The sequence below is a fragment of the Genypterus blacodes genome, unplaced genomic scaffold (assembly GCF_046128005.1).
Source record: "Genypterus blacodes isolate CSIRO-AG114 ecotype Tasmania unplaced genomic scaffold, CSIRO-AGI_Gbla_v1 ptg000015l_1, whole genome shotgun sequence".
In the NCBI taxonomy this organism is placed as follows: Eukaryota; Metazoa; Chordata; class Actinopteri; order Ophidiiformes; family Ophidiidae; genus Genypterus; species Genypterus blacodes.
The window spans coordinates 6605687-6620000 of record NW_027466829.1 but is presented as its reverse complement, the minus strand read 5'-3'; the positions used below and the strand labels follow the sequence as shown (position 1 = coordinate 6620000).

Below are 14314 nucleotides of genomic sequence, written 5' to 3'. Positions count from 1 at the left end.
TTATATTGTGACGTTGGTGACGAGTGTCGTTCTTTAAAGGTCTGAACTCTCAGACCGACACGATCCTGATGTGCGTCTCCTCTCGCACGTCTGTCGCCTCTGAGCGCCGCCATCACGAGTCTTTACGCCTCTCACTTCTCCTCCTCCTCGTCTCTCTCTTCCTCTCACTCCTCCTTGTCTCTCTCTTCCTATCCCTCCTCTTCCTCCTTGACCTCCTCAGACAGCCGATCGACTCTCTTACGCCCCCCCAAGAGTGTGTCATGTTTTATTTTCATATGATGATGATGATGATGATCTATGTTTGGATAAGAAGGATTCCTTAAATCTCATAGTTTTCTTAACCGACTCCTAGATGAACCTGTTTCGTAGTGTAGTTTTGCAGGGTTGCCAGGTCTTCATGTTGCAGGGTTGCCAGGTCTTCATGTTGCAGGGTTGCCAGGTCTTCATGTTGCCGGGTTGCCAGGTCTTCATGTTGCCGGGTTGCCAGGTCTTCACTGTTGTCGGGTTGCCAGGTCTTCACTGTTGCATCTCTGACTTCATGGATTTGTTCCTTAGTACATAACAGACGACTCCACACACTTGTAGATTTGCTTTACGGATGTTTAGCGACTGAACTTTTCCTCCCCAACACGCTTCAGTTAGACAAGACTTTCTTCTTTGTAATATTTTCTTTTTATATATATATAAATATATATATACAGTATGTACACTGTTCTCTGCTTCTCTTCTTTGTTTTATCATGTGTTCTGTCTCTTAACTGTACATGATTAATATTAAAGTTGGTTCTGCTTTATCTGCCGTGTGCTTCATACACAATACACACTGATGAAGAGTCTGCTCATCTTCATCCATCTCTGCTCTGCTGTATGTTGATCCGGGTCCTGGTCTCCTCCCACATGGACCAACAGGCTGAGGTGTCTCCTTTTCAACACCAGGGGGCAGCATTTCCATTCTGAAACGCTCACCTCGACCGGAGGGAAGATGGAGCCACCAACAGGTTAAATGGATCTTATAAGCAGCTATTAAAGGATAAACTTTAATGAAATCATCAGTCAAAAGTCAAAAGTGTTCAGTAAATGATTGCTAATCATCCAGTTCATCTTTGGAGTCATTTTTGATGATGGATCACAATTATCAGTGAAGAGAAGTTAAAATGAGGACACGTCAGCAGATGTTTTTGTTTTCCATTTTTATTTGAGATCTAAAAGCCAACATGAAAGGAGCACAACCCAATGAATTATTCATCCAAATATACAAAACCAAACAGGAACACTCCAGCACTGCTTTGGTCCATAATGAAGTCTGTTCAGGCATGATGCCCGCTGCCCTCTTTACTGTAGTGTGTTGTAGATGTCCAGAACCCACTGGGACGTCTGATTGTAGCAGATCATCTTCCTTTTAAGAGTGTGAACTCTGCAGAGACACAGCCAGAGCAAAAAGATGAAGACAAAGGTTTGGTGACATTCGCAAAATTTTGTCAGCATAATCCTCCATGTGACGGATGACTTTAATCTCTCTGCAGCCTCATTACAAAGAGTCTAAACACTGGGGTCCAATGATGTCACTCAGTTTGTTTCAGTGATGTTACTTTTGCTCACATTAACATGTTCACCTTCATCACTTCAGCTGTGCTACAACTTGTTGCGTATCCTTCACTTCCTTCTCCTGTCTTTGTTTCTCAACTTCTGTCATTTAGTCTTCTTTCCTTGCTTTCTCTTTTCCCTCTAGTGTAAGAATGAAATGCCTCACACATGCACAGGAGGTTTTCAGCAAAACTTAAGATGTCCATAAACATGTTTGTCTATTTCTGTTCTGCATATATTAACTTTGTTAGACGGACGGAGCAGAAACTTACATGAATGCCGGCTGTGCACAGGCTGAGCTGGTTTTGGTGATGTTAGTGATGAATTTGAGTGGGATGCGGCCTGAAGACATCTCTGAGCAGCAGTTTACAGTCTGCGTGTTGAAAACCTGCAGTCCTTTAGCTGTGAGGAGGATCAGACAGTCAGATGAATACAAACATAAGTGAGCAGCCTTCAAACACAAGTACACACACAGATCACTCACGCATGGCATCACAGCAACAGGCGGCTAGCAGCAGCAGGCCAAGAGTGAGGCACACAGGCTTCATGATCAATCAGAGAGGAGCTGGTGATGATGCTGGAGGTGATGGTGATGATGCTCGTCTCTCTTTGCTGAGGTGTGCTGCAGCGTTCTGAGCCTCTTAATGCTGCATCCTACATTTATACATACGTGCAGTCCGGATGTTGTGTGTCATCTTTCCTTGAATCAGCAGAGCTGGAGTCCCCCACTTGTCTCCTATTGTCAACGGGCTAAAGGAAATGCTTGATGGCATTGAGATAACGCCACTTCCTCTAAGACATCAAAAGGAACAAACATAGAGAACCTATGAGCTCATCTTGCACTCAACAAGACATATTACGCAGAATTGCAAAAAGCCCCAACAAAGATTTATATTTATATCTGACGCTGACTAGATGTTCACGCTGAAGGGGAATTTGCTCTCATTAATAAAAGAATAAGAGAATGTTTACTTCCCTTGTTGCGGTGGTCATATTAACAAGTGAAGTCATCTCACTCACCCACACACACACACACCCACAGATATCAGGTAGAATATCCTCCTACATGTGGAAAAGTTGACCTGTGTTTGCTGCAGTGCCTGACTTTGTATTTGTTGTTATTTGTGTTATTTCATTTTAATGAAGAAAGTGAGATTTTAAAAGTCTTTTTCATGACTTTGCTGGTTCAGGAGGGGAAGTACAGACACATAACTGAACAGATTGACTGGCTGACAGTCACTAAGTTACTTCCTGATCTGACCTGAAAACAAAACATCATCGCTCTTTGGAGGGATTTTAGGGTTAAACACCAATAATAATTACTTAACAATTGCTTACTGACATATCTCTGTTCTGCCCATGTGATTAAAATGTGAAGTGACTTGCCAAAGTATAGTTGGCTCAAGATGAGTGATTCTGTTCAGGTGTCTGATCTCTGGCGGTGCAAAGTTCGGTATGAACACAAGAGTTTGATTTAGAAATGTTTTAAAAAAAACAACAGTATCAGTTCAACAACAGTATCAGTTCAAAAACAACAGTATCAGTGATCATCATCACCATGTTTGTCTGTGTGGTTCACACCAACACGATGATGGAGAAACCAGAACGCTACACAGATCTTATCTTAACGAGTCTCTCACACATACATCAGATGTGACCTATTTAGATCTGTGACATCTGCATCTGCAAAACCCTGCTACACTTCGTCTATCTATCTATCTATCTATCTATCTATCTATCTATCTATCTATCTATCTATCTATCTATCTGTCTATCTGTCTATCTATCTATCTATCTGTCTGATTGTCTGTCTGTCTGTCTGTCTGTCTGTCTCTCTGGTCAAGTATTCTATCCACAAAAGACAAAACAAGTTGTTAGACCTTCATCGGTGACAAGATCTAAAAAAGGGCTATTTTGACACCTTTGCTGTGGTCTCTCACTCTGCCCTTTCTGCAGCACCGCTATACACACTGAGTGACAACATGTCGTTTTTAGTGGATTGAAAATGACTTTGTGACAAAAAACTTGAAGGTATATATGTATGTGTGTATTTATGTATGTATATATCGTATGTAAGTATCGAATTAGTTTGTCAGTAAATGTACTTCAGTATCAGAAGTTATTGCTGGTTGAAAGTAACAATAGTATGAGATGATCTAATCTTCTGATTCATCTGCCAGTGAAGGAATGTATCGATTTGTATCAACACCAGAGACAGAAAACTACACAAGTCACTAACTAATGATCAATAATCTAACAATTGTTCAAATCCCCTTAAGATCAAACGCGTTGAGTCGTCGCTGTGGTTCAGTGTTTCTTACGCACATTTGTTCCGCTTATTACGGTAAATCTTATTTCACTCCCGTTCACATCCGCATTTACGGTGTTTGTTCCGCCGGCTGTTTCTACGTCAGAATACCCGCTGAAATTCAAAGTTGGAGGAGGAGACTTGAGCATAAAACAACACATAGTTTGAATTCCTGTTTATTGGAGCAGTTAACGCGCGACCGAGTGCAGCTTCACACTAACGACTCCTCAGGTAAAGGTAAGCTACAGGGAGGCTAGGCTAGGCTAGGCTAACCGAACCTAACGCTGCAGCAGGGCAGGTTAGCCTGCCACTGTTTTACCGGTTAGCAACTTAGCTCGAAAGCTAACGCACAGCTGCATGTTCGTCACTTACGTCAAAGTACGAAGAACAGAACTGAAAGAGCGGTTTAATATCTTAGTGTCGTTATCAAAATACGTGGCTAACGAGGTTATGAACCATTGATTGACTTTCAGGCAGAAACCGAATGTCAGTTGTAAGTGTCAAGGTTCATGTTCACACTGAGTGAGTGTGTGTCGGTGTGTGTGTGGGTCGTTGTGTTTGTGTAGCTGACAGGATCACAAACAGACCAGACACTTATTCTGAAGAACAACAACAATGTAAATGAACTTGTCAACTTATAATTCATAATTGAGGATCAAGACTCTGGTTGAGTGTCACCATAGTAACATAGTTTGAGGTCATCTGTTGGCTTTGAGGCAAACCTGTGTGATGTTTACAGAGTGTGTGAGGATGTGGACTCTGTGTGTGATTAGCTCTACAGTCCAGAGGACAAATGCAGGCAAATGGGACACAAAATGTCTTTCTTATCCATAATTGAAGTTTAAAAACATTCTAACTGTCTCACTCTCTGTCCACATCAGGATGGAACTGGAAGAGGAAAGCGGCGGTAACGTCGGCCTGAAGAGACAGAGAGCTCCTCTGTCAGACTCTGAGGACAATGTCCCCTCAGCTCCAGGTGTGTGTTTGTACCTGTAAGGCTCCGTGTGTGTGTGTATTTTCCACATGTTGTGACTTTGTGTTTGTGCTCGTTTCTTGTCAGAGATGAACGACGGCCAGAAGCGGCGGCGCCTGGAGGCGACCGGTCAGGAGAACCGTAGTCCTAAACCTTCCTCCTCTGGACGCGTAGCCGAGATGGAGATGAAGCCAGACACCCCTATGGTTCCCTCCATCCGGTCCCGAGTCCAGAACCTCACGCGGAGACAAGATGGTAAAGTTGACTCGCGGCAATAGATCCTGGTTCCGAGATTGTGAAACTTCTTTGTTTTTGTATGACCCAGCTGCTCAGTCGGACTGGTTGGACTTGCTTGCCGATGCATAAGAATGTTTTCCCTTCTGAGTTCTGATAAGAAGTGTGTGTGTGGTGTTTGTTTCTCAGGGGCTCCTCTGCCTCAGCGCTGTCAGTCTGATCCTGGAGGCGACGCCCCTTCGCCCCGTGAGAACGCCTTCAGAGAGCATCTCCTCAGTGAGCAGACGCATCAACACAACACAACAACCTCTGGACATGAACCTCATCATAGTTTACACTGATTAAAATGTTACACTCATACAGGATGGACTTTAATAATCAATACCTTCTGTCAGGCCTCCACCATCAGATACTGTGATGGGTTAGAAGAAGAAACGTGTGAGAGCTTCTTTCTCTTTCCTGTCTCATTCCTCCTTCATCATGTCTCTCCAGGTGAGGGAGAGTTCACTCAGCGGATGGAGCGCTTCCAGACGCCTCTCCTGCTGGTCAGCCCCACCCCAGACCCGGCCGGCTCCAACGCTCGCTCGCTCTCTAACTTTGTGTCAGGGATCCAGCAGAAGCTCCAGGGCAGCACCACGCCCAGCTCCAAGCAGGCCTGCCGCATGCGCCAGGTGAGTCAGAGCCAGTTCACCTCCTGTGTGAAGAACCCTCTCTGTCCTGTAGCGTTTGTGTCTAATGTCTCTGATGTCGATTCGCCAAACAGGAGCGGGAGCAGGAGCTGAGACACCTGAACATCCAGCCCATCAGTGAGAACGCCTGGCTGAAGAGGAGCAGCTCTGATTCCTCATTAACTCAGGTGTGTTTAGGGCTTTAGTGTATGTATTCATTGCTCATCATGCAGTTGTAAGTCGTGCTAACGTTAGGTAATGTTGGTGACTCTGATTTGGAACCCTCATTTGTTTAAAGAGATGAATTTGAAAAGCCAAATGAAACGTTTTTCCAAAGCGCTGCTCATGATCCCTGTCCATGACCCTCATGTATAAACGTTAGCAGGGCCTGACTCCTCCTGGCCCCTCCTCCCCCTCCCCCTGGAGGACTCCATCTAGGAGTAGAGTCCAGTGGCCCCCCATGCAGCCCTGGGATGTGAGTCTGCAGCCAAAACGTCTCTGCTCTCTACTGGCCTTTGTACTGTTGGGTTTGGCAGCGACTGGAATCCATTTGAATAAAAGAACAAAGAACCATCTGCATACCTTTTTAAAGCACTGTTGGTGTTTCTGTTGCATGATGGTCTCACGGTCACTTCTTCAGCTGTGCACCTGTTTAAGGCTCTGAGGTGTTATGGGAGAGTTTGAGTTTTCACTGAAGACCTGTGAGAGGAAAAGGGAGGAAGAGTTCTCCTCACAGAACACGGCCATGATCCATCTGAACCTCACATCACTGGGCTCCTCCTTCTGTGCTCCTATTCCTCCTCCCTGTATTTGTTATCACAGTTGTGGCCCACTTGTCTTAAGAACTGTCTTGGTAATGATCTTGTACTTCTTTACTTTGTTCATCTTTACTTTAAATCCCTAACATGAGTCCAAACTCTCCCAGCAGGCCGACGGAGACGCTGAGATGAAAGATGGCAGCTTCACCGAATCTGCTTCATCCAGAGCAGGGAGGCCGTCTGTGAACGGGACGGGTAAGAGCTTTGACCCTCTCACACTGCTCAGGAATGGACACGCGCACACACACCCATACAGCTGCTCATTGTTTAACCCTTTCAGCTGTGTGTTTGTCCCTCCATCCACTATTCTGGATCTAGAGTCTGTAGGTCTCTAATGGACCCGTTTGGATCCATGAAGGGTTTAGATCCTCTACATGAAGTTTAGATCCATACATACAGTATATGTTCATCGTGGCCTCAGAGAGTCTTTGTGTTCCTATGACCTTTGACCCTGAGCCGTCTGTATGTTTCATAGCTCCTATAGTTGAGGAGGCTCTTTGTGAGACTGAAGCTCTTGAGCTGCACTCAGAGTCAGAACCTCCTCACTGTCCTGATGTGAGGGAGGAGAAGCAGCAAGAGGCTTCAGGTGAAGATGAAGAGGAGCAGCTGAGGGCGGAGCCAGCAGACACTCAGACTCTAACAGAGGCGTTGGTTTATAAAGACCAGAGCTTTGACAAACCTCCTGGTGATGAAGATCAAAGTGTGTTGGAGTCGAGTGTTGGAGAGAATCTGAGCACCGCAGGTGAGAAGCAGCACAACTCCACTCTTCTGGATGAGACCAGTGGCAGGGAGAGCCAGGAGGTCTCCAAGGTAACTAAAGAAGAAGAAGGTGAAGAGTTTGACGGTTCTTCATATGGTGAAGAGGCGATTGAGCCTTCAACAGATGATGAGTCCAGGTTGTGGAGATACCCTCAGGACCAGATCCATGGGGCGGGAGAGCCGACAGAGGCTGAAGAAGAACAAGATGAAGCTGGGATGCAGGAGGAGACCACAGGTGAAGAGGAGGGGAGAGGAGGAAGGGTCACAGGTCACGGTGAACCTTCTGTGGTCAGAGATGAGGAAGGTCCAGTAGGATCTCCTGACCTGGAGGAACATGGGACAGCCAAGGTGAAAGAGGAGGATTTTGAGGAAGACATCTGTTTAGACTCGGAGGAACGCTCAAGGAATGATGGTAAATGTCAGCTAGAGTTGGACAGAGCAGCCCAGAGCAGCAGAGTGGAACAGACAGATCAAGCTCATGCAGATGAAGCTCAGGCTGCTACAGAAACACACATCAGGCCTAATGAGCTCCAGAGAAACACTGAAGATGAAGCACAGGACGGGACGGAGGGCGAAAGATGGGACGGCGTCAGACAGGATGGGGCTCAGACTCTGACGGGGGCCGAGGAGTCAGAGGAGCGTCTGGAGACGGGAGAAGCTGGAGAAGCTGGAGACGAGGGGCGGCAGGTTGTAGATGTGACAGAAGAAGCTGAGGAGGCAGAGGGGAGAGAAGGTTTGAAGAGAGTGAGCTTCATCCTGGAGCCCAAACTAACTGAGGGCTCCTCCAGGTCTGAGCTCAGTGCTGAGTCCAGGGCAGAGACCAGCATGTCAGGTGAGACCTCGGGTGAGACGGACGTGTGTGTGAGCACTGGGGCTGGTTGAAGACACCGTAGGGCAGTGGGACTTGGTGAGACAGACATAAGATCCCTCACATCTGGGTTTGTTGGTCTTCACTCGCACACTGAAGGGGTCACGGATCACTAGAGAACATCTGTGAAGTTCATTCTGACAAAGGTTGATTGTCGTGTGTGTGTGTGTGTGTGTGTGTCCGTCCACAGAAGCCGAGCTGAGCTCTCATGACGAGACGAACACCTCTGAGGTGATCGACCAGATGTTTGGGGAGGTGCTGGAGTATGCAGAGCGTCTGGAGAAGGAGAGGGGAGGAGACGAGCATGACAGCGGGATCGGCCCGTGCTCTGGAGACAAGGACAAGATGGACACGGAGTCAGAGAAGGAGAAGAGTGAGGAGGAAGAAGGAGGGGAGGCCAGAGAGGAAGAGTGCGACGAGCTGGACGGCAACGGAGACGAGTTGCTGACATTTCCTCCCAGTGGCATCCTGTCGCCCCTCAGCAAGTCTGTGGAGGCTGTGGTCACGCCTCTGGTAAGACACACACCACGTCACAACACACAGCTTTAGATAAGGACCTGAAGGAGCCAGCAGGAGCCTCATTCACACAGACACACACTCCTCTGTACCAACCAGTGGAGTGTGTGAGTGAGTGTGTGAGAGTTATCTTTATATTGCATAAATGTTTCATCAGCAGTTTTATTTTATTAGCATTCCATCCCCCCCATAATGACATCATGAATGATGTCACAGCTGACATGAATAGAACAAACTTAGCAGCTCGTCCATAATGAGGCCATAAATAAAGTGAAAAAACATTCAAGTCTAAAGAGAAACACTGAAGAGGAAGAGGAAGAAGAAGCAGCATCACTGTCGGTTAGAAGCAGCGATGCAGATCACCAGAGACTGGCTCTGTAGTCTGGTGAGAGTCTGGAGGGGGGGGGGGGGGCAGGCTGTGGTTCAGGGGGTCAGAGGGTCCTGTTTGTGTTGAACTCCAGACATCTCATTAGCTGTCAATCATCTCATCACCTAGAAGGTTCCATTTGGCTGTGTTTTTGCACAAATGAGCTCTGATAGATGAGACGCTGATGCATTCATGTTCCTCTCCTCCATCAACAGAGACTCGCAGCCCGCCAGCAGTCCAACCCTCCATCTCTGCTCCTGACCCCAGAGGAGACCTCCGGCCCTCCTGCTGAGTCTGCTCCTCTCTACAGGTACACACACCTTTACAGGCTCTCAATACTCCAGCATGATCAGAGTTGGACTGAAGCTGACTTGTGTTGTTGCCTCTCTGCTCTCTGACCCTCAGTGTTGACATGTATCGCACACAAAGGCAGAACAAGCTGCCCACCATCCAGAGTGTGACTCCTGGCATTCAGCGCCGAGCCCCGGAGAAGTCCAGGGCGCCGCCGTCCATCAACACCAAGGACAGAATCACGGTGAGGGTCACGAGAAGTCATCAATCAGCTCAACGCTCTGCTGCTGTACAACCAATCAGGCTCAGATCAGTGAGAGAGTGACGATCTGTGTTGTGTTCAGGGTCTAAACGATGAAGCGGGAAAGCTCCAGACTGTGATCACACAGACGCTGCAGGCGCTGAGCTGCTGCACGGACGAGGAGCACGGGCGAGGCTCCCTGGAGGAGGCTGAGGCCGAGAAACTCCTACTGGTCTCCTGTATGTACATCACGGGTTTCAGGGGGGCGGGGCTAATGTCTGTGCACCGGCCTCCTGCTCTCCTCCACCCTGCACAGGAGAGGAGCAGCTGTGTGTGGACGGTGCTGCTGGTGTAACGGGGTCTTCTGTGTTGCGTCAGGTGAGAAGCGCTCCGCCCTGCTGGCTGAGGTCGTCAAGCTGAGGGAGGAGAGGAGCGCAGAGGGCGAGGAGGTGGCGGTGGCGGCGGGGGAGCGCGGGGATCTGGTCTCCCAGCAGCCCTGCAGAGGCACCGTCAGCATCAGTCGCATCCAGCTGCCTCTCAAGGTGGAGTTTGTGTGTTCATCACGCAACCGCACAGGTGTGTATGCCTCCTCTTCACCGCTCATGCCTCTCCTGGGACTCTCACACACTCATGTTGACTGTTCTTCATCTCTCCTCCCCCTCTCAGGGCGGCCCAGTCACTACTTCTTCGTCCTGATCCGTTACGGGCCCTACAACATGGTCGCCACCCCGCTGGCCACGGCCGCCGACGCCCAGAGCGGCGACACGGTCTCCTTCCCTACGTCTGTCACTCTGTAAGCAGACGTCAATCACCCGCTTCAATCATTCACAGAAGAGGATTTGTTGTGTGTGTGTGCTGAAGTGGCTCTTATTTGTGTGTGTGTGTGTGTGTGTGTGTGTGTGTGTGTTAGGAAGGATATCCGCGCCAACTTTGAGATCGACGTGGAGGTGTACAGTCTGGTGAGGGCGAGCATCTGTAGATATCTGTGTGTGTGTGTGTCTGGTGTTAAACTCTCACCTTATCTTATCTTAATGGATGTGTGTGTGTGTGTGTCTGGTCTTAAACTCTCACCTTATCTTATCTTAATGGATGTGTGTGTGTGTGTGTGTGTGTGTGTGTGTGTGTGTTTGTCTTCTTCAGTCTCACACGTCGGCCAGCAGCCTCAGCACCGAGCGCAGCGCCACCAAGTCTCGGGTAAGAGATCATCCTCATCACACCATGTTTGACTCTCTGACTCTCTGATGCTCTGCTGCTCTGATGCTCTTCCTCACACCTGCAGGTCACACCCAGGAAGCTGCTGAGCACCATCACCGTGAGTAACAACAATCAAACTGATGGTGTGTGTATGTCTGTGTGTGTGTAGCAGCTTGTGTGGTGTCAATAAATCTTATTTTCCTTTTGGTTTTCCACAGAGATCCAGTAACAGTGTGGCATGTAAGTCCGTGTGTGTGTGTGTGTGTGTGTGTGTGTGTGTGTGTGTGTCGCTGTGTGTCGCTGTGTGTGTGTGTCGCTGTGTGTGTGTCTCTGTGTGTGTGTCCCTGTGTGTGTTTATTGAGGCGTTGTGATGACTTTTGCTTCTGGTCTCCAGCCGCCGCACTTCCTGTCCTCAGCCCTCGGCGCTCCAGTAACTTCTGTCTGGTGGGATCACACAAGCTGAGCCTGGCCTCGCTGGGACAGAGCAAGTTCCCCCTGGACAAGGTGAGGAAGACATAATGATGAGCTCATAAGAACAACAAGCCAGGGAAGTGAAAGTGTGTTTATCAAGTAAAACATGAGGTTTGACACGTTCATCCTCTGCTGCTGTTATCGATCCTATTGATCACTGCTCTCGCTAGTCTCTGCTCACGGGAGGGGTCACACAGGGGTCACGGGTGATGTAACCTGTCTGTTTCTTCCCTCTCCCCTGTCTTGTCTCACTTCCTCCACTCAGATGAAACTTGAAGGCAAAATCAGGAGGCTGCTGGGAGATGAGTTTCAGGAAAAGGTTTTCACTCCGCTCACACGCCGCTCACACGCCGCTTTCACACACACACACACACCCCACTCTCGCCCTTTTCTCTCTCTGCCTGGGTGAAGAGTCTAACCTCTGACCTCCATTCCAGTCATACTAACACTTAACCTGTCGCCTCGTCTCCTTGCAGTAGTTCTCACTCTGATGATAGACCACACACACACACACACACACACACACACACACACACAGACACACACACACTCACACACCTTGTCGCTCCTGTAGTTATTAACAGTCCATTAGGATTCAAACTTTATCTTTCTAGATCTCTGTCGCTCCTCTCTGCGTTTCTTTGTCTGTGCCCTGGAAAACACCGTTCCCATGATCCAGGACTTTCCCAGACGGTCCGTGTCTGAGCCCTGACACGGACCCTGGGAGGAACATGATGTCATTCCGCCTCCACACCTCTGACCTCCTAACGTACTGATCAGTAGTTTAGTGCATGTCCCTGTTAGTTTTCCTGCTTCCTGCCTCTCTGTGCTCCGTGTCGTGCCTGTGTCTCATTGTGCTCGCTTCCTTTTCCCGCCTCCTCTGCTGTCCTCTAGGTTCCTTTCCTGTCTCCTCTAGAGGGCAACATCTACCTGCAGCTGGACAGCCAGAGCCACTCCAACGTGCAGCACCAAGGATTCCTGGTCAGTAAAGCTGCTGCATCCATGTTTCTAAAGTAATGTAGGAGGGAAAAGAGGGAATGTTGACTTTCCAGAGGACACTTGGGGTTTAAAGCAGCATTGTGTCGTTGTTGTTGTTGTTGTTGTGTTTGTTAGACGATGTTCGATGTGATCAATGGTTTTGGCGTCTGGCACCGTCGATACTTCACGCTAGAGGGAGGCCACATGTTCTACTGGAACCATCCCAACGACAAGGAAGCTAAGGTGAGGGCAGGTCCAACCATCACATCAGCTGTCTGAGTGTTCAAGCATTCAAACTCTCTCTCTCTCTCTCTCTCTCCCCTTCTTGACCTCCCAGGAGGCGGTGGGCAGCGTCCCTCTCTCCGGCTCGCCCAGCCAGTGTGTTAAGCCCGTGAAGAGAGACTCGTGTGCTCGACCTTTCACCTTTGAGCTGGTCAACACCGCCCCCCCGCAGCAGCAGGGTGACGCTCAGGACTCTGTGACAAAGTAAGTGAAGACCTTTACTCTGGGAACACACACACACCTGCTGCCTCCCTCACACACACCTCGGACTGACCGATGCTCCTCCGTGTTCCTCAGATGTTGGTTTTCGGCCGACACCAAGCAGGAGCGCCTGGACTGGATGGAGAAACTCAACCAGGCCCTCTTGGACCTCCACACCTGGAGCCGAACGCCGGCCAGCCAAGCCCACGGTCGGCAGGTGAAGGGCCGCGAGCCCATGAGGGAGAGCATCCTGTGAGCGCCTCGCCTCGGCTCACCAGCCTCTCCTGCTGACAAAGCTACAAGCTACAGGACATCAATCTCCTTATATGGTTTGTTTTTATTTCTGTGGCCATATGGCCTCGTTTTTTTTGGTTGAAGTTTTATTTGAATGTTTGTGTGTGGCAGTCGGCTGCTCCGGCCTCGTGGGGCCACATGAATATGAATCAGTCACTTTGAGAAACTAAGATGAAGAATCCTTTAGTAGCTTTAGTGTTTTTGAAGACTGCACACGCGTGTTCAACTTTATTTAGTATTCTTTTAATATCAGTTAACATGACACTAATATCTATAAGGGGAAATGTGTTTGATACTACAGAGGGAAGAGAAATGTGATGAAGGATTTTAGTTTCTTTAATTTGTTTAGTTTGTCCGTCAGATCCTCTTCAGGGACGTTTGATTGTTGTGATGTCGTCTCTGTGTGCGTCTGCGTCTCTTTTCCATGTGTCTGTCTGTCTGTCAGTCTGTCACTCTCAGTGTTTCTCATTCTGTGCATCTAAGTGAAGGTTAATAACCAATAAAATCAGAGAAATGGAATGAGATGTCTTTGTGTGATGAAGAGTTTACGCCCTGCAGGTATTTGGACTGCAGGGACTGATGATGATGATGATGATGATGATGTTCCCTCAACAGCAGAAGACGCGTCGGTAAAGTTGACAGACGATCTCATCTCAGTTGATCAGCTGTCTTTCTAATCAAGCAGAGGTCAAAGTTCATCCAATCTGATGTAAGGTCCATGTAGTCATCACTGTCTGAGTCTGAAGTCAGTGTGAGGACGTCTGTCTGTCTGTCTGTCCCGGGTGGAGCTGCAGGGTCAGACCAGAACCCACAGCGCCGCCCAGCAGACAGTGGGCCGGCTTATTGACAGTGATGCGTGTTGTGATGTCTCGCCCTACATTGACGTCACCAACGTGTGTGTGTGTGTGTGTGTGTGTGTGTGTGTGTGTGTGTGTGTGTGTGTGTGTGTGTGTGTGTGTGTGTGTGTGTGTGTGTGTGTGTGTGTGTGTGTGTGTGTGTGTGTGTGTGTGTGTGTGTGTGTGTGTGTGTGTGTGTGTGTGTGTGTGTGTGTGTGTGTGTGTGTGTGTGTGTGTGTGTGTGTGTGTGTGTGTGTGTGTGTGTGTGTGTGTGTGTGTGTGTGTGTGTGTGTGTCAGTGGTTTGAGGCACAGATGAATAAGCTGAGCCAGAGTTTGTTGTTTTGTTTAGGCGGTTACACCACCAGAGATTGCAACCATTAGCCAAGCCTTTAGTCGAGGAGTTTGTTGCTATGGAAACGAGACCTATTGTA

The 14314-nt window shown here is 48.4% G+C and overlaps 3 protein-coding genes across 8 annotated transcripts in view; 2 read left to right on the top strand and 1 right to left on the bottom strand.

Annotated features, from left to right (window-relative positions):
- Positions 1–793, top strand: part of LOC143015411 (septin-7-like) — a 20423-nt gene extending 19630 nt beyond the window's left edge. For 2 of the 3 annotated variants that reach the window (XM_076169388.1, XM_076169374.1), the window contains exon 13: positions 1–793. This exon is cut by the window's left edge and continues 605 nt beyond it. The gene's annotated coding sequence lies outside the window, so the exon portion shown is untranslated. The other variant, XR_012965426.1, reaches the window with a different exon arrangement.
- Positions 794–1179: 386 nt separating this feature from the next.
- On the bottom strand, positions 1180–2357 carry LOC142989287 (C-C motif chemokine 4-like). The gene is made up of 3 exons (XM_076138761.1): positions 2068–2357; positions 1856–1985; positions 1180–1413 (listed from the first exon to the last, which is right to left on the bottom strand). Exons 1-3 carry the CDS (start codon positions 2129–2131, stop codon positions 1332–1334), a joined length of 276 nt encoding a protein of 91 aa, XP_075994876.1. The 5' UTR covers positions 2132–2357; the 3' UTR covers positions 1180–1331.
- A 1636-nt stretch (positions 2358–3993) lies between these two features.
- On the top strand, positions 3994–13557 carry anln2 (anillin, actin binding protein 2). Of its 4 annotated transcripts, none has more exons than XM_076169588.1 (23): positions 3995–4122; positions 4773–4867; positions 4952–5119; positions 5288–5374; positions 5591–5769; positions 5862–5954; positions 6692–6779; positions 8402–8724; positions 9310–9404; positions 9500–9629; positions 9730–9865; positions 10005–10202; positions 10293–10419; positions 10537–10585; positions 10767–10820; positions 10906–10938; positions 11039–11060; positions 11215–11324; positions 11557–11610; positions 12186–12272; positions 12405–12512; positions 12607–12755; positions 12849–13557. In XM_076169588.1, exons 2-23 carry the CDS (start codon positions 4774–4776, stop codon positions 13006–13008), a joined length of 2544 nt encoding a protein of 847 aa, XP_076025703.1. In that variant the 5' UTR covers positions 3995–4122; position 4773; the 3' UTR covers positions 13009–13557. The 4 variants fall into 4 exon arrangements, with proteins under 4 accessions (XP_076025719.1, XP_076025703.1, XP_076025714.1 ...); XM_076169599.1 differs by having other exon boundaries at positions 3995–4128; positions 6695–6779; XM_076169581.1 differs by having other exon boundaries at positions 3995–4128.
- The last annotated feature ends 757 nt before the right edge of the window (positions 13558–14314 follow it).